Source organism: Ranitomeya variabilis, chromosome 1 (assembly GCF_051348905.1).
Source record: "Ranitomeya variabilis isolate aRanVar5 chromosome 1, aRanVar5.hap1, whole genome shotgun sequence".
Lineage (NCBI taxonomy): Eukaryota > Metazoa > Chordata > Amphibia > Anura > Dendrobatidae > Ranitomeya > Ranitomeya variabilis.
In genome coordinates, this window is record NC_135232.1 from 954,925,446 (window position 1) to 954,945,839 (window position 20,394).

The 20,394-nt window shown below is 44.5% G+C and overlaps 1 protein-coding gene across 1 annotated transcript in view; it reads right to left on the reverse strand.

The window, feature by feature from the left end:
- Positions 1 to 20,394, reverse strand: part of OTUD4 (OTU deubiquitinase 4) — a 120,387-nt gene that overhangs the window by 25,746 nt on the left and 74,247 nt on the right. The window contains exons 11-13 of the mRNA XM_077279276.1: positions 18,547 to 18,647; positions 2,886 to 3,007; positions 2,627 to 2,792 (exon numbers count right to left, since the gene is read on the reverse strand). Of these exons, the coding sequence (XP_077135391.1) occupies positions 2,627 to 2,792; positions 2,886 to 3,007; positions 18,547 to 18,647 (389 nt within the window). The remainder of the gene's footprint in view (positions 1 to 2,626; positions 2,793 to 2,885; positions 3,008 to 18,546; positions 18,648 to 20,394) is intronic.

Consider the following 20,394-nt stretch of genomic DNA (forward strand, 5'->3'; position numbering starts at 1 on the left):
TATGTGTATCCATGGGGTGCAACAACAGGGTATGTAATCTGTTATAATGGACTGTAGCATGTCACATATACAGTATATAGCTGAGTGTGCCTTAACAGACCACCATAACATGTAGTGTAACAATCTCCAAATCATACTGCCGCACCCGTCATCAATGCATGATAATATTAGGTAAAGAACGGTTAATTACCCATAATGATGATTGGTCCTGCCTTTGCCTCAGCCATGTACCCCAACGCGTTTCACGTTCAAATTACCGCTTCCTGTGGATTTAATCACCTAGTGATTTAAAAACCCATGTACTGTATAAGTTGTACATTTTTTTGCTTATAATTTGTTTTTGTGTGTTACTATTTTTTGTTGAAATAAAATTTTGATGTAATTTTATTTGGCTATTTGGACTCTATTTTCTCCTTGAGTAGGTATAGTGCACTGCTGTTGCCTAGGTTACCAGCCTAAGAGTGGCTGGTTTAGTCAAAACCACACTGCTGGAACCAGTTTCATTACCCATACGATTCTGCTATGCTGCAGAATCAAACCATGCCATGCCAACGGTCAATCTTGAGAAGGTTGCGAGGTAGAGGAATGGAGCAGTCCTGCAGATTGAAGATGACTGGAGACTCTTAGAAATGGTAAGGAAGCTCTCATGGTATGTGGGGCTGTCTGACACTGATGGACACTAGTGCTCAGAATGCCATCAGACATATCTCACATAGCCTACTGGGATCCCATAAGCATCCTAATGTATATATACAGTCATGGCCAAAAGTATTCACACCCCTGCAATTCTGTCAGATAATACTCAGGTTCTTCCTGAAAATGACTGCAAACACAAATTCTTTGTTATTATTATCTTCATTTAATTTGTCTTAAATGAAAAAAACACAAAAAGAATTGTGCTAAAGCCAAATTGGATATAATTCCACACCAAACATAAAAAGAGGGTTGACAAAAGTATTAGCACTGTTCGAAAAATCATGTGATGCTTCTCTAATTTGTGTTATTAACAGCACCTGTAACTTACCTGTGGCACCTAACAGGTGTTGGCAATAACTAAATCACACTTGCTGCCAGTTGACATGGATTAAAGTTGACTCAACCTCTGTCCTGTGTCCTTGTGTGTACCACATTGAGCATGGAGAAAAGAATGAAGACCAAAGAACTGTCTGAGGACTTGAGAAACCAAATTGTGAGGAAGCATGAGCAATCTCAAGGCTACAAGTCCATCTCCAAAGACCTGAATGTTCCTGTGTCTACCGTGCGCAGTGTCATCAGGAAGTTTAAAGCCCATGGCACTGTGGCTAACCTCCCTAGATGTGGACGGAAAAGAAAAATTGACAAGAGATTTCAACGCAAGATTGTGTGGATGTTGGATAAAGAACCTCGACTAACATCCAAACAAGTTCAAGCTGCCCTGCAGTCCGAGGGCACAACAGTGTCAACCCGTACTATCCGCCGGTGTCGTCTGAATGAAAAGGGACTGTATGGTAGGAGACCCAGGAAGACCCCACTTCTTACCCCGAGACATAAAAAAGCCAGGCTGGAGTTTGCCAAAACTTACCTGAAAAAGCCTAAAACGTTTTGGAAGAATGTTCTCTGGTCAGAAGAGACAAAAGTAGAGCTTTTTGGGCAAAGGCATCAACATAGAGTTTACATGAGAAAAAAAGAGGCATTCAAATAAAAGAACACAGTCCCTACAGTCAAACATGGCAGAGGTTCCCTGATGTTTTGGGGTTGCTTTGCTGCCTCTGGCTCTGGACTGCTTGACCGTGTGCATGGCATTATGAAGTCTGAAGACTACCAACAAATTTTGCAGCATAATGTAGGGCCCAGTGTGAGAAAGCTGTGTCTCCTTCAGAGGTAATGGGTCTTCCAGCAGGACAATGACCCAAAACAAACTTCAAAAAGCACAAGAAATGGTTTGAGAGAAAGCAATGGAGACTTCTAAGGTGGCCAGCAATGAGTCCAGACCTGAATCCCATAGAACACCTGTGGAGAGATCTAAAAATGGCAGTTTGGAGAAGGCACCCTTCAAATATCAGGGTCCTGGAGCAGTTTGCCAAAGAAGAATGGTCTAAAATTCCAGCAGAGCATTGTAAGAAACTCATTGATGGTTACCGGAAGCGGTTGGTCGCAGTTATTTTGGCTAAAGGTTGTGCAACCAAGTATTAGGCTGAGGGTGCCAATACTTTTGTCTGGCCCATTTTTGGAGTTGTGTGTGAAATGATCAATGTTTTGCTTTTTGCTTCATTCTCTTTTGTGTTTTTTCATTTAAGACAAATTAAATGAAGATAATAATACCAAAGAATTTGTGTTTGCAATAATTTTCAGGAAGAAACTGAGTATTATCTGACAGAATTGCAGGGGTGTGAATACTTTTGGCCATGACTGACTGAATGTATGTATGTATGTATGTATGTATGTATGTATGTATGTATGTATGTATGTATGTATGTATGTATGTATGTATGTATGTATATATATATATATATATATATATATATATATATATATATATATATATATATATATATATATATTATTTTTTTTATTTATTTATATATTTATTTATTTTTTTGCTGTTTTTACACATCGTAATGCAAATACTGCAGTTATCACAGTTCACCTTCCAGGCACTTTCGGAGGAGTCCTGCTCCGTCCCTTGTTTTCGATTAGGGTAGCTTGATCTGAAGACATCCCAAATGACTTGTTTGTGGAAGACTGGATGCGGGAGGATGGAGGCTGAGCTCTCACAGCTTTACTATAATTTTTTTGCCCTCTGTAATCCTTCTCTAAAGTTTTGGAAAAAAAAAAAAAAAAAACATTGTAAAGCCCTCCTCTAGGATCTTTGCACAGAAAACCAGAACTGAGGCAGATATGGTTACCTATAGTACCACTAGGGCTACTTGCAGGGGTCTTCTTTATCTTCTTCCCTGCAACAGTGTTCCAGCCATCTGCGCTGGTGTTTAGGGGGATCGGCTTAAGATTCTTTAACTGAATATTATGTCTACAGAACGCAAAAGGATAGAAAAGAAGAAAAAGAAAATATTATATTAAAACACTAGAATTGTATCGCATCTACCTATACAAAACTGGAAACAATTTTAGGGACATCTAAAATATAAAAAGTGGCGCTAGATATCACAACAGCCTAAATCCTGCAGCGAAACCAACAATCTCCCACGAGAGTAAATTGTTCAATTAAAATTCAGTAACAAATATATATATACACAACCACGTGTATATAGGTTCGCGCTGGAAAAGAGCCGACTTATTGATTAAATGACTGTCCACATTGTTCAAGAGTCCAACAGAACACCAATCCGAATTAGCATAGATAAAATCAACAGTGTCGGCGTAGCTGGACTTCGCTCTTACCTGCTATCCGGTGAGTGGTGGCTGCTACCGGCCGGGGCAGCCACTAGCTTTACTAGAACTATTGGACTAATCTTAACTAAAAGAAATTTCTGGACTCACATTTCGCCGCTGCCTGACAGGAATACTTGGCTCCCTGCACCATCTCTATACGGCGGGTGAGCTTTAAACATTTAAACATTTATTTACTGTTGGAAACACTGTTGATTTTATCTATACTAATTCGGATTGGTGTTCTGTTGGACTCTTGAACAATGTGGACAGTCATTTAATCAATAAGTCGGCTCTTTTCCAGCGCGAACCTATATACACGTGGTGGTGTATATATATATTTGTTACTGAATTTTAGGGACATATATTGAGCTCTGTGGAATCTTATACAGGTACGATGGGGGTTTACCTATGCCTTTACCCAAGAGCATTACATTTAAAGAATATGAATACATTAGGGCACAAATTCATTGTAGTTAAAGGAAACTGGTCACATACAAAAACGCTATTTACTTCCAGTTATGGTGGTAATCTGCAGGCAAATAGTGTTTAAACCATCCCTCGTTATCTTACTGGAGCAACGGCTACAGAGAGAATGAAGTTATATCCTCCCTGCAGCCGCTCGCTTCCAGGCATTGGGGTGGTGCAGGAGCTGTTAGTCACCTGTCACTACATAGTGAGTGCACTGTAATTACCCCCCAGCACTTTGATAGTCAGCTCTGCGCACAGTGTGCACCCACAATTACAGAGAACTCTGTGTAATGAGCGCGGTTTGTTACTGCTCCTGGCATCGCCCTAATGCCTGGACATGAGCAGCTGCCGGGAGAATAACACTGATAAAACCACCAGTCACCTGCAGATTACCACTATATTTGCAAGTAAATAGTATTTGGAGCTCACAGGTTCCCTTTAAATATATGTATGTTGGTCTAAAAATTATTTTTGCAATTGGGTTTTATAAGAAATGTTTCAACTTTTGGCTTTTAAAGGTAGTTAGGGAGTTTATAATTCAGACTGCATTCACACGGTCAGTATTTTACATCAGTATTTGTAAGCCAAAACCAGGAGAGGGTGATAAATCCAGCAGGGCTGTAGAGTCGGAGTCGTGGAGTCGGAGTTAGTTTTGGTTGGAGTCGGAGTCGGTAGAAATGTACCGACTCCAGCTTTAAAAAAAATGCATTAATATTTCATAATTGAACTTTCATATGAATTTTATAAATGTTACTCAAATATATATGTTCTATCAAACTATGAACAACAGTGATAAGCAGTTCTGCTGGAGATAGAGACATTTCTTACTTCTTGTGTGTCACTGTTCTCCACTGCCCTTATCTAATCTTATACTTGGTTAACCTCATGGTGCCCCAACCCCCCTACTTACAATGTATGAAACTGAAAGTGAAAATGTGTTGCAAATTCTTAGTAGTAAAGCTCCTTCTCTAGACTAGATGTTTACTAGGTGTGCCTCTTCCAAGCATCTCACAGCTGCTACTCAGAAGAGGAAGACTGTAAGAAGTATTATCCTTTCAACAAACTTTGCATCAGTTAACTGAGTACATGAGGAATAACAGTACTACTGACCACTATATCAGTTGTATGACCTGGCAATAATTTTGTACAATTGTTTTTAGGAAAAACAATTGTCATTTGGATTGTGAATGCAGAATTAAAAACCTGAGAATGTCAAAGAAGTGTCACATTAAATCAGCTGTATTTGAACATTTCACCTCAAGATAGAAAACATTATGTCTGTCAGTGTATGACAAATGATCCAGACGAAAACAAATGCTGTGAAGCCAAGATCAGTGCATATTCAGGCAAAGATAAGAATGCTCCTACCAGAGCTTCTAATCTAAAGAGACATTTACAGCGCTTTCATCCAGCAGTACTGAAAGCAGTGGATGAGAAAGACTGCATCCAAACCAATGAACCAGTGCCCAGCTCTTCCAGCCAAACAAAGGAGCAGAGAACTTTGCAGCCATCAGTTGCAAGATATTTTGTCAGTGACAAAGTTACTGTGACAATGACAGTAGATACATTTAAAAAAACATCATAGAGCTTGTTGTAAAGGATAGTGTGCCTATTTCATTATTTTCACGACCAGCTTTTATGTGTCTGAATGGGGAAATGTCCCGCAAGCTTGGTGTTTCTCTGGAGAGAGAGAGTATTAGAAAATTAGTAATCGAAGAAGCTTTTAAACAAAAGGAAGAACTTAAAACTCTCAAGGGACGCTTTCTGTTTCTTAAAATGGATGCCTGCACACGTCACAGAGTGAACTATTTTGCCATCAATGTCCGATTTGTTTGTGACAAAAATGAAATAGTTACCAAGACATTGGCAGTAAAAGACACCAAAGCTCATCACACCAGCGAGTTTCTCCAGGTCTTGGTGGAAAAGGTTCTGCAAGACTATGAACTTAAAAAAAGAGCAAGTTCTTTCTATCGTAACTGACAATGCTTCAAATATGATAAGTACTATTAAGCTAATGAATGAGAGTAATGATGGTGACCAGCAGCTAGAAGAACATTCTGGGTCCACAGACACAGAAATGTTTGAAATAGAGAAACACAGTATTGTAACTGAGGAGCAAACTGAAGTTGCTTCAGATGAACAGCAACATGATAGTTTAGATGATCTTGTTGAAACTGTCAATACGTTCTTTCATTCATCACATGCGCTATGTTGTGCATACGCTACAGCTGGCTATAAGAGACAGTCTGCAAGAAGGACATGCTGCTGCACTGATTGGCAAGGTGAGAAAATTGGCTACTGTTGCCAGAACCCCTAAAGTTGACTCAATTTTGAAGAGACGTGCTGGAAAAGGGGCAATTATTGATCAAGCCACACGATGGGGCAGTACTTACTTAATGATTCAGTGCTTGGTTGAACTGAAAACCTTTCTTGTAGACATGGCTAACCCTCAACTGACGCTAAATGAAAGTCAGTGGAATCAGGTGACTGAGCTGGAAAAATTGCACCCATTTACAGTGACTAAAAAAATACAAGCAGAGGACTTAACTCCAGGTATTTTCTTAAAGGAGTGGAAGAACCGGATGTTTCACCTGTCCCAAAGAGGAGGGTTAATTGCAAGTGGCATTGCTACATCAATGAAACCGAGAGAGGAGCTACTATTACAAAATAACATTCTTTTGGCAGCTGTTTATGTAGACCCAATGCATCGGATTCTTCTAGATGATCAACAGCTAACTAAAGGAAAAGAAGCTCTGTTTGAAATAGCAGTAAGGTGAAAAGGTTGCAGAACAGTCAGGAGGAACAAGAAGAATTTGGTCGTCCTGCCACATCTTCACCCTCATCAACTGATGAAGAATTTAATTTAGAAAAATATTTGGATCACAAGGACCGTGCAAAGCGTCCCCGCATTGAAAAAGAGTCATCCCCATCAAAGAACACAGCCAGTACATTTCAGCAGAATTTTTCATGTGCACTAAAAGAAATTGAGAAATTTGACCGTTCATCAAAAATAACAGTGCAACAAGCAATTCCTCGGGGGCGTGGCGATGTAGAGGAGCTGTGCGGACCTGTTTGGCTGGAGCTCCCATAATCCTGACACATATCGTGCCATATACTTACCCAGGAGGGTCTTCTTGGACACCGCTGTACTCCTCTGGGTGCCTGGAGGTGCCCGGCTTCTGAGAGGGCGCGAGGTGCGGCTTCGGTCGGGTGAGCTCCTGGAGTGCGCAGACGGAGGACAGAGTCGGCGGGAGACGGCGGCCATTTTCCCTGCAGCGTGCACTGGAGGCGGAAGGCGCGAAGCGAGCCCCGCGGCTCATGAGGAGCTGGCTGGATTTCGGAGCAGCTTCTCAAGGTACGGGAGGGGGACCGCGTCTGAGAAACAGACCCCGTGCTCCCCCTCATTAATACCATATAGCGCCATATAGTGCCGACTGGCTCCGGCGCCTGCACCACGAAGACTTCTCCTCTGCCCTGCTGCCCAGACGGAGGGTGCAGAATCTGTCAAATTTTGCTGACGGCCAGCCATATTGATTATACCCTGCAGCTGCTGGGAGGCAGAGCCCGCATTTATTATAGACACTGTGTCCTATCGGTGGTGGGAACTGCTCCTTGGATTCTCCCCTTCCTTGCAATCATAACGGTAAGGGCTGCAATATACTACTGACTCAGCAGGGTGTTACAGGGAGGACCTTACTGGCTGTGTGTGCACTGCGATATATTGGTGCATTAACCGGGCAGTGTCTGTATCCTGCTGAAGTGATAATTTGACTTTACAGTATCAACTATGCACCGCTCCAAAACTCCAAGCGCAGCTGACAAGCTTAAAAAACATGCACGGTCAGATCCTCCTGATAATCTGCGCTCATAAAAGAATAATCCCTCACCTGTGGGCAGACCGGAACACCAGTCAAAAAATTATGCCTCCGATGATGAGGAGGATGGAGATCAGTAGGAAATTAACTCTGAAACAGGCATCTGAACAATTGATGCAAGCTATATCTCTGACCAGGACGTCTTTAACTGGGAAAATAGAGGAGGTGCACTGAGGTGGGGCGCCTTCGACAAGACATGCAATCCATGAGGGGTCGTATAACGGAGGTGGAATCACGGGTATCTCGCTTGGAAGATAACTATGTACCGGTGGAGGCTAAACTGACAAAAGTAGCCGGCTCTATAAATGCGTGGAAACAGAAGGCGGATGATCTTGAGAACAGACTATGACGGAATAACATCCGCATTATCGGCCTGTCAGAGCGCTCAGAGGGCCAACACCCCGAAAAATTCTTGGAGGGCTGGCTCAAAGACACTTCGGGGGATGAATTCTCCACCACATTCACCGTGGAAAGAGCCCACAGGGTCCCAACAAAACCTCTCCCTCCGGGCGCCCCGCCGAGACCCTTCTTGGCGCGTCTTCTCAATTGCAGAGACAGGGACACTGCCCTTCGCATGGCAAGACCTATCAAGTATAACAACGCCACTATCTCAATATTCCCAGATTTCTCCATGGAGCTGCAAAAACAACAGGCTCAGTTCATGGAGATAAAGAAACAGCTCAGAGAGAAAAGCATCTTATACTCAATGCTCTATCCTGCCAGACTCAGAGTTGTCTATGGGGGCTCTTCCTCCTTTTTTGCAACCCCGGCGGAGGCTGAGGAGTGGATGCGGTCGTGTGTGGGGGCGGGCGGAGGAGGAGAAAAATCCTAAGTGGATTGCTGTCTTCAGCTACATGAATGTTCAGGATTTGGAACTCTCTCTTCGGGTTTTCTTCCATTGTTATTCCCTTTTTTCTCTTTACTGATGAGGGGAGCGCCTTTTGCCAAAGTCCAGGAAAACAACTTTACTGGACTCTGTATTCAGAGATAGTACCCCTTTTTTTGGACTGGGATAGGAGGAGCATGAATCTTTGCTCCCTTCTGAAGCATTTTTTGCTTTTCATTGTTTTGGTTTTGTTAGTTGTTATTTGTATAGAAATTGCTGCCATGTTTTTCTCCACTATCAGTGCAATAGAAGCTCGGCGTGACACTCTATATTATGTTAGGTTGACAGGATATGGCGTCTGAGATTACATGCATGACTTGGAATGTGAGAGGCCTTGGATCACCTCGAAAGAGAGTTAAAGTATTCTCTCAGATACGACGCTATCATCCCCATATTGTAGCTTTGGTTGAAACACTTGACCAGAGACTCGGTTCGTTATGTGCAGAAGCCTTCGGTACAGTGGTCTGTACATGCATTTCATACAAGCTATTCCAGAGGAGTCTCTTTATTAATACACAAAGATATTAGATGGGAGGTTAGAAAGGTCCGGAGAGATCCAGAGGGTCGTTTTGTGTTTGTACGCGCGATTGTGAACTCGGATGACTATGTTATAATGTGTATATATAACCCTCCCCCTGCTAATATGTCAATTGTCAAAAAAGCGGTGAGCTTTGCCTTAAATTATCCAGATGCGCATGTTATGTGCATGGGAGATTTTAATTTGATAATGGACGAATGTCTAGATAGGCTCAGGCTAGATGGTGGGGCCACTGGGGTGAGCCCTTCACCGTCTCAATTATCAATATCTATGGAAGGTACTGGTTGGTTAGATCTATGGAGAACGCATCACCCTGACGTAAGGGAGTTTACTTGTCACTCATCCGTTAGACGCACTCTATCCCGATTAGATTACATATTCGGCTCCAGCAACTTGGCGGTGCGGGTGGGGGAGGTGAGACATGGAAGTAGGGGCGTTTCATACCATAGTCCGGTGATTCTTAAACTTAGGCTTGGTCAGATAAAGAATATTATGACTTGGAAAATAAATCCATTTTGGCTGAAGTTAATAGGCCCAGAGGACAGGACTATTGACCAACTGGACTGTTTCATTACATCCCACCCAATGCCGCAAAATATATTTTTTGGGATGCTCTTAAAGGGAAGATGATGACATGGAGAAGCGACTGAAAGACTCGGAGGCGTCATATATAGCTAACCAGACAAGTGAGAACAGAGCTGAGTGGTTACACTCGTATAGATTACATAGTCAATATACTGACACTAAATCTAAACGTAAGCTGTTTTTTACTAAACAGGCATATTTTGAACTGGGAAACCAGTCCAGTAAACTCTTAGCATTTATGGTGCGTCAGCATAATACATCTAATACTATACTTAAAATCCGGAAACCAGACGACTCAATAGTAACCTCGACAGACGACATACTCCAATGCTTTTATGACTTCTATAAAGAGCTGTATAGCTCCAAAGGGGATTCTGATACTTTGGAATGCCTAAATTATTTATCTTGACATAGAATTCCCTGCACTGAATCCTACACAGCAAGCTTTTTAAGATGCAGGCTTTACTCTTGATGAGATAAATAGGGCCATAACAGATATGGCTTCTGGTAAGGCGCCCGGGCCCAGATGGTTTCCCCATAGAGATGTATAGAAAATATCGAGATATTCTGATACCAATCCTTTTGAAAGTATTTCAGGGGATTTGGGAGGGAGGTTCTTTGCCGGATTCCTATTATGAAGCAAATATTATAGTTTTAAAAAAAGAAGGGAAGGACCCCTTAGAATGTGGTTCTTATCGTCCTATTTCATTAGTTAATGTAGATTATAAGATTTTTACTAAAATTCTAGCTACCAGGTTAAATACGGTAATACTGGATATAGTACACCCAGACCAGACGGGTTTTATGCCGGGTAAGAGTACGTCTATCAATATTAGGAGGGTTCAGTCAATAGCTCAATATAGTACATTGGTATCTGAGAATAAATGGGCCATGGCCTCGCTGGACGCGGCTAAGGCATTTGATTCTCTTGAGTGGCCTTTCCGATCTGCATGTTTACAAAGATATTGATTTGGTCCTAAATTCCAAAAATGGATAGCCGCAATATATTTGAAACCAAAAGCCCGGATAATTATTAATAACTATTTCTGAATCATTCTCCTTAAAAAGAGGGACTCGTCAGGGATGTCCTCTCTCTCCAGCCCTATTTGCCCTGGCGATAGAAGCATTAGCAATTCGTATGAGGTCCACTTCATCCATTACGATAGCAGATCGCACGGATACTATTGGTCTATATGCAGACGATATGGTAATATTTCTGGACGAAGTGGAGGAGACCCTGCCACATGTGATCACCATTATAGAGGGATTTGGTAGACATTCGGGACTATATGTTAATTGGGATAAGTCTGCTTTGATGCCTCTCTCTCTCATGATTCAGTAGCTCACCTTGATGTGTTATCCCCATTGCCGGTTGTCTCTAGTTTTAAATACCTAGGAATAATTATTCCAAAATATAGTAGACTTGATCTACAGTTCAACATTCTCCCATTATTGGATTTTGTTAAACATAAATTCGCTACATGGAGTAAACTGCCTTTATCTGTTTCTGGTCGCATAAACTTGATAAAAATGATACTACTCCCGAAGCTTAATTATTCCCTCCAACATAGTGCAGTACCGGTTCCTAAATCCTTTTTTTCAAGTTTGAATTCGTTAGCTACGTCCTTTATTTGGGGGAAGGCTAGACCCAAACTTAAACTGTCTACTTTACATAGGTCTAGGCAAATGGGAGGGGCGGCGTTGCCAGATTTTTTTTATATTATTTAGCTGGACAAGCTAAGAGCTCTGGGAAATTGGATCCCTGGGGAATGTCTGCCAAATTCAGAGAACCATCTGGTCCATGCTGCCAAGGTTGATTGTCCGTTGGGTTTCTTGGAAGTAAATAAACCTTATGTCCCTAGATTATTACCACTACTTCGGTTGGCGAGGCTAATTTGGCGGCAGGTAAAAAAGGTGATTCACTTTGATGGTATTTTAGCCGAAATGCCCTTATGGAATAATGAATTCTTCCCGAGACTATTGACTCACCCATCTGCTCAATTCTGGGTATCGCACGGTGTCTCGTCGCTTAATAATCTTTATGAACAGGGTGCCCTAATGTCCTTTGAACAACTGCAACTTAGGTATGATATACCAAGGCCTCAATTCTTTCGCTATCTCCAACTTAGATCGGCGATTCAGTTGCATGTTCGTAGCATGGAAATGACGCAAGCAATATCTTCCTTCCCATTGATAGGGATCCTCAAGTCACAGGGGCCTTGTGGTCTCATCTCTGCATTATATACTTATATGTTATCCGTAGGTGCTGATGCTATTCTACTGCCAGTTAGGGAAAAGTGGAAGGTCCTGGTACCTGACCTTCAAGGTGAGGACTGGAAGATGGTTCTTGAGTCCCCAACTAAGGTGTCCCCCTCAGCTAACAATAAAATGATACAGTTGTATATATTACATCAATCATATTTAACCCCATTACGACTATTTAAAATTGGGTGGTCCCGGTCTTCGGAATGCCTCAGATGTCATATGGGGAAAGCAGATTTTATACACATGATATGGTAATGTCCAGTTATTCTTTCTTTTTGGGAGGAGGTAACTTCGTTGTTGACCTCCCTTGTACATATTCCCGTCCCTCTGACTCCGTTAGTGTGTTTATTTGGGGTATTGGAGGAGGAGATGTGGGGCCACCATTTTCAAATCTTCTTAAGAGAGACATTTTTCCTGGCAAGAAAATTAATTGCCTTGCATTGGATGGGCACTACACATCCGTCTCTCAGGGCCTGGATAGAGCTGGTAAATTTAATCGTACCGTACGAACGTACATTATATCAGAATAGAGGCTGTTTGGAGAAATTTAATAAAATCTGGGATTTGTGGAACTCATCATACCTCACTATATCACCACGTGGTTGATGGTCTAGACTTAATATGATAAAGTTTGAGAAACTGTGTTCACGTTACGCTTCAGCACTACTCTGTTAATGTGATGGAGAATGTTTTGGCAGTAAAATAGTTTTAGTTTTAGGATTTTCAGTGTTTGAAACATACTATAATACTTTGAGTTTATATGATCCGTTCGGTGTATGAAGATTTATATCAATGAAGCTATTATCAAAAGTGTATTTGCACTGACCTGGATACTTGTAAACCATGAATGTATATTTGATTTATGTGATTTAATAAACGAATTAAAAAAAAAAAAAACAAGCGATTCCTCTGTATCCTGACATTGTCAGAGATGTTGCCCGAGTGGTTACTGCTTTGCCACCAACCCAAGTTAGTGTAGAGAGGTTGTTCTCTGCTCTCAAAATAATTAGATCAGATTTGAGGGCATCCATGAAGGAGGATCTGACAGAGGCAATACTTTTTCTGAGGACAAATTTATAGATTTCTTCTTATTAACTGCATAACAGTGTTTATTGCAGATTTACCTACAAGAGTTTAGAAAAGTTTATAAAAGTTACCGTATTTTCCGGCGTATAAGACGACTGGGCGTATAAGACGACCCCCCAACTTTACCAGTTAAAAAATAAAATCTTCTTAAAAGTCGGGGGGTCTTCTTATACACCGTATGTCGTCTTATAAGGCCGGTGAATATGTGCCTTTTGGGGGGGGGGGGGGGGGGGGGGAAGTGATCCTGATGACGACGAGGGGGCGTCTCACAGGAAAGTGAGTATCCCCCATTACCTTATCATAGCGCTGCAGCGTGGGGTCTCTGTGCTGGGAGTGGTGGCTGCTGTGCTGTGGTGCGGCGGCTCCTCTTCTGCAGTGTGGGGCCTCTGGTGCTGTGGGGCGGTGGCGGCGGCATATCTTCATGCAGTCGGGGCTCCTCCGGCATCTCAAATCCTGGAAGCCCCGCCGGCAACTCCATCGGTACAATGCGGTGGCCTCCGGGAAAATGGCCGCTGCTCAGATTCAGATCTCGTCCCGAGATCTCGGGAGACGAGATCTGAATCTGAGCAGCGGCCATTTTCCCGGAGGCAGCTCAATAGGTGCGATGCGGTGGCCCGGCCGCTGGGGGCTGCGCATGCTCAGATTCAGATCTCGTCCCGAAATCTCGGGACACGAGATCTGAATCTAAGCAGCGGCCATTTTCCCGGAGGCCACCGCATTGTACCGATGGAGTTGCCGGCGGGGCTTCCAGGATTTGAGATGCCGGAGGAGCCCCGACTGCATGAAGATACGCCGCCGCCACCGCCCCACAGCACCAGAGGCCCCACACTGCAGAAGAGGAGCCGCCGCAGCACAGCACAGCAGCCGCCGCTCCCAGCACAGAGACCCCACGCTGCAGCGCTGTGATAAGGTAATGGGGGAATACTCACTTTCCTGTGAGATGCCCCCTCGTCGTCATCAGGACCACTCCCCCCCCCCACCCACCATATACACCCGGCGCACAAGGCGATTCCCGGCGTACAAGACGACCCCCGACTTTTAAGAAGATTTTCAGGGGTTAAAAAGTCGTCTTGTACGCCGGAAAATACGGTACTTGCTATATTCTAATTGTATTCAAATAAATATAGTTTTTGCTCTAAGTGGTCTGATTACTTATATGATGGTGAGAAACTGAATAAGCACGATGTTAATATTTTACAACAGTAAATTTATTGTTACGAATTGGCCATTTATGAAGGAGTAGGAGTCGGAACCTGATAAAATCCAGGAGTCGGAGTTGCAACTGTGGCTTACCGACTCCACAGCCCTGAAATCCAGAAGTGGTGACGTTTTTCTATTATACTTTTCCTCTGATTGTTGCCCTCTCCATTTTAGCTTACCAACTCTCTGCCAGGAGTTAACTCATTCAGCTAGCAGATAGTGTAACACAGAAGGTTTATAAAGGTGCTTAGTGCAAATTTTTAATGAATATTTTAGCGAAAAATACATGCGTTAAAGAATAACTCGCTTAAATATTTTTTTTTTTTCATAAATCAATAGTGGGCATGAAAGTATAAAATAATGTACCATATCTTATCAGAGGAATCTACTTTTTTCTCCTGTTGGACTTTTATTTCAGGATCAATTTACAGGTTAAATGTGTCTTCAGTGAATAAATTGCCTCTGAAGGTGTAATAATCCTTTAACCCCTTTCACACAGGGACATTTTATGTTATGCGTTTGACAGAACCGTGGTGGCTTGTTTCTTGGAAGATGAGTTAGGAGGGTATGTGCACACGTTGCAGATTCCATTGCGGATTTTTCTGCGCCCTGCGTTTTACCTGCGGACTTCACTGCAGATTATCTGCGGTTTTTATGCGGATTTCGCCTGCATTTTTACACCTGCGGATTCCAATTATGGAACAGGTGTAAAACGCTATGGAATCCGCACAAAGAATCGACATGCTGTGGAAAAATAAACAATTCAGCATGTGCACTGCGGATTTGGTTTTCCATAGGTTTACATGGGACGCTGCATGGAAAACTACTGCGGATCCGCAGGGCCAAATCCGCTGCGGGTCCGCAGCCAAATCCGCAACGTCTGCACATACCTTTAGGGTATGTTTCCACGTTCAGGAAACGCTGCGTTTTTGACGCTGCGTTTTTCCGCAGCGTCAAAAACGCAGCGTCCAGATGTTACAGCATAGTGGAGGGGATTTCATGAAATCCCGACTCCACTATGCGTTAAAAAACGCATGCGTTTTTGCCGCGAAAACGCATGCGCGGTGCGTTTTTTAAAAACGCAGCATGTTGCTACAATGAGCAAAACACGCAGGAACACCGCAGGTGACCTGCCAGTGACCTCAGGTGCAGTTTTGGTCAGGATTTTACTTGCATAAAATCCTGACCAAAGCCTGAAGCAAACCTGACCGTGGACACATACCCTTACAGTTTTGAATGGCACCATCAATTTAGCATGTGTGCTGGAAAGCAGGAAAAGAAAGTGCATCAAAAAAGCGCATATCTACAGAGTTTGTTTTTTTAATTTTACAGAGTTCACTATATGGCAAAAATGACCTTCAGGTCAGAACAATTACAGTTGTTTTTTTTTCCACTTAAGTGGTGGGAAAAAAATTAGACATTTGAAAAAAATAAAATACATGTGTCACCATTTTTCAAGAGGTTTCATTTTTTGGTCAATGGAGCAGTGTTAGGGCCTGTATTTTAAATTTTTGTGCAATGAGCTGACATTTTTACTGACACCATTTTAACATGTGTATTTTATTTTGAACGGGGCGAGTTAAACATATACAATATATACTCGAGTATAAGCCAAGGCACCTAATTTTGCCACGAAAAACTGGGTAAGCTTATTGACTCAAGTATAAGCCAGGTATCTATTGTCCCCTTATCCTGTCCTGGTATGCATGGCTCCCCGGCCCCTGTCCTGGTAAGCATGGCTCCCCGATCCCTGTCCTGGTAAGCATGGCTCCCCGGTCCCTGTCCTGGTAAGCATGGCTCCCCGGTCCCTGTCCTGGTAAGCATGGCTCCCCGGTCCCTGTCCTGGTAAGCATGGCTCCCCGGTCCCTGTCCTGGTAAGCATGGCTCCCCGGTCCCTGTCCTGGTAAGCATGGCTCCCCGGTCCCTGTCCTGGTAAGCATGGCTCCCCGGTCCCTGTCCTGGTAAGCATGGCTCCCCGGTCCCTGTCCTGGTAAGCATGGCTCCCCGGTCCCTGTCCTGGTAAGCATGGCTCCCCGGTCCCTGTCCTGGTAAGCATGGCTCCCCGGTCCCTGTCCTGGTAAGCATGGCTCCCCGGTCCCTGTCCTGGTAAGCATGGCTCCCCGGTCCCTGTCCTGGTAAGCATGGCTCCCCGGTCCCTGTCCTGGTAAGCATGGCTCCCCGGTCCCTGTCCTGGTAAGCATGGCTCCCCGGTCCCTGTCCTGGTAAGCATGGCTCCCCGGTCCCTGTCCTGGTAAGCATGGCTCCCCGGTCCCTGTCCTGGTAAGCATGGCTCCCCGGTCCCTGTCCTGGTAAGCATGGCTCCCCGGTCCCTGTCCTGGTAAGCATGGCTCCCCGGTCCCTGTCCTGGTAAGCATGGCTCCCCGGTCCCTGTCCTGGTAAGCATGGCTCCCCGGTCCCTGTCCTGGTAAGCATGGCTCCCCGGTCCCTGTCCTGGTATGCATGGCTCCCCGGTCCCTGTCCTGGTATGCATGGCTCCCCGGTCCCTGTCCTGGTAAGCATGGCTCCCCGGTCCCTGTCCTGGTAAGCATGGCTCCCCGGTCCCTGTCCTGGTAAGCATGGCTCCCCGGTCCCTGTCCTGGTAAGCATGGCTCCCCGGTCCCTGTCCTGGTAAGCATGGCTCCCCGGTCCCTGTCCTGGTAAGCATGGCTCCCCGGTCCCTGTCCTGGTAAGCATGGCTCCCCGGTCCCTGTCCTGGTAAGCATGGCTCCCCGGTCCCTGTCCTGGTAAGCATGGCTCCCCGGTCCCTGTCCTGGTAAGCATGGCTCCCCGGTCCCTGTCCTGGTAAGCATTCCTCCCCGGTCCCTGTCCTGGTAAGCATGGCTCCCCGGTCCCTGTCCTGGTAAGCATGGGTCCCCGGCCCCTGTCCTGGTATGCATGGCTCCCCGGCCCCTGTCCTGGTATGCATGGCTCCCCGGTCCCTGTCCTGGTATGCATGGCTCCTTATCCCCTATCCTTACATGCATGTTTCCTATTAAAAAAAAAACAAACATCATACTTCCCTTCCTGCGCGCCCTGATGCAACTCTCTTTCAGGCGCCAGCAGCTCTTCCTGACGAATGATCATGTGGCCCCACTCATTAAGGTAATGAATATTCACTCCACGCCAATGGGAGTGGAGAGGCGTGCATATTCATTAATGAGCGGAAACGTGATCGCTTGACCGGAAATGCTGCTGGTGCCGGAACCAACGAGATGCAGCAAGGGCGCGCAGGAAGGGGAGTAGTATGTCTTCTGGAAGCCGGGGGTTGCGGGTGTCACTGTGAGCGCTATAAGAGATATGAATATTCATTTCTCTTTATCAGCAGGCACAGTGACACCCGCAGCCGCCGGCTCCTGCCCCCTGTGACCTGCTGCTGCTCCGTCGCTCCCACTTCGGGACTCTGGGACTCTTGACTCGTGTATAAGCCGAGGGGGGCGTTTTCAGCACAAAAAAAAGTGTTGAAAAACTCAGCTTATGCACGAGTATATACGGTAAGCATGCATGCATAATTTATATTTAACTTTTTATTGCACTTGAACATGCAACTTTCACAGAAGTACCATCATGAGAGGCACAGGAGTGTTCAGTAAGCCCTCGACTATCACGGCAACCCATCAGTGCCCTGTGATTTGTGTCTCAGGGTTGTCGATGGGTGGTTAGAACCAGTGACAGCAATCATTAACATGTTAACAGCTGCAAAGCTTCACACAAGTGTAAAAAAAATTGTTCAGAGTTTCATCCAGAAAACTCGGGTGATTTTTTTCTCGCTTATTCGATTGCAGTCTATATAGCATCAGTTTTTACTGCAGCAGCTATTAATCATTTACAAAGCCATTCACAGTTTGTTATGTTGCAGAATTGCAATGTGTGAGAAAAAAAAACACAAAAAAAATGCCATCTTGTAGCTCAATGACAGATTTATTTTTTTTGCGCACCCATAGACTTGAATGGGTGAATCTCAGGCGAATCTCATCCAACTTACAGAAGGTAGTGCATGCTGCAATTTTTTTTTTTTTTTTAACACGCAGAGTTTGTCAGTAAAAAATAAATAAATTTGCTCATCTGCACTGCACCAATGAATAACACTGGTCCAAGTGATGTTTTTTTCCATGGACAGCACTCAGATCAAAAATACGGCAGTGTGAATGATCCCTTAGAGGCACATGATGGCCGAGTTTCTGAGCCTGTACCAAATTCAAGGAGCTAGCATATGATACACCAATATGCCATGCATGGTAAGGGGTTAAATATAAAGATGTAAAAGGAAAACATACTTTTGCCCCAGTTCCTCCACAAAGACGACAGCTGGTGCGTTATCTGCTCCAACCTCCTGGATGTGAGCATTATAAAACATCCCTCCGGGCTCCAAGCGAACCTGCAATCAGTAATGACCAGAATGGAGTAAAGAAGAACAGTGCAGCAGAACATGCAGCAGAAAGAGCTCCCTAAAAACATCATTATTGGAGTCAAATCATCCATCATTGTGAGAAGAGGCACGGGCACATGATGGACACTACGGTGTCATGCATCAACTCCTAAAAGCTTATAGTCCTGAATAATAATAAAGAAAAAATAATAACCACAGGAGGCAGCTAAGAGGTGATGGCAGCACATTGGTCATGGATACGATATACACAAGTCCTTCCTTACTGTTCCTTGTGATTCGAGAGGTTCGGGACAAGTAGCACAAGAGAACTAGCGATGAAGAAAAACTTCTGAGTTACAATGACTGACGGCGTAGCTGATCAGGTCATGACGCTCATCACTCGACATCTCCATCCAAGAGAACAGGTAAAGAAGGACACAGCAGTATATCAGTGATGAGTGGGGGCTTAGAAGAACTGTGAAGGCAAAGATATTAACGGATCTAATAAATGGGAGGTGGTAAATTATTTTTCCCAGCGGTTGCTGGTATTTTCCTCGCCATAAGATAAGGAGATTTTTGTGTACTCACCGTAAAATCTTTTTCTCTGAGCCAATCATTGGGGACACAGGACCATGGGTGTTATGCTGCTTGTCACTAGGAGGACACTAAGTAAACACAAAGAATTAACTCCTCCTCTGCAGTATACACCCCTTGACTGGCCAGTAACGACCCAGTTCGGTAGTAAAGCAGTAGGAGTGTAAGAAAAACCAGACAAGTAAACTATGTCAAAAACTGAGGAACAAACCACAATAACAACCAGCCAATAGGCTAACAGGGTGGGTGCTGTGTCCCCCATAAATGGCTCGGAGAAAAAGATTTTACGGTGAGTACACAAAAATCTCCTTTTCTCCTACGCCTCATTGGGGGACACAGGACCATGGGACGTCCTAAAGCAGTCCCTGGGTGGGGAGCAATTGCACTGCTAAACCCCATGTACCACTGGCTTACTGAGGTACCGCTGTCTGCAGAATGCGCCTGCCAAGGGCAGGGTCTGCCGAAGCCTGGGTATGAACGTGATATTGCTTCGTGAAAGTATGCTGGACCAAGTCGCAGCTTTACAAAGCTGTTGTGCTGAAGCCTGGTGCCGAATGGCCCAAGAAGCACCGACCGACCGAGTTGAATGCGCCTTAATCCCTGCTGGGACAGAGGCGTTCCTGACGCGGTAGGATTCCTGAATAGTGGAGCGAATCCACTTGGCTAGAGTGGCCTTTGAGGCGGGAAGACCTTTCCTATGTCCCTCCGGAAGCACCAACAGGACATCCAACTTACGGAAGGGAGCCGTGCAAGATATGTACCGCCGAAGAGCTCTAACCACATCGAGAGTATGGAGAGCCTTCTCGATATGATGGGTTGGCGCCAGACAGAATGGCGGCAAGACAATGTCCTCATTTAGATGAAAGGAGGAGACGACTTTAGGTAGGAAAGAGGGAGAGGTTCTCAAGACTACCTTGTCTGGGTGAAAAATCAGAAAAGGGGGTCGGCACGAGAGGGCCTCCAACTCAAACTCTCCTGATTGACGTAATTGCCACGAGAAAGACCACCTTCCATGAAAGGAGGGTGAGAGATGTCCAGCAATGGTTCGAAAGGGGCCTCCTGAAGAACTCCGAGAACCAAGTTAAGATCCCATGAAGCCAAAGGCATTCTATAGGGAGGAACCACCCGGGAGACTCCTTGGATGAATGTCTTAATCGGCAGT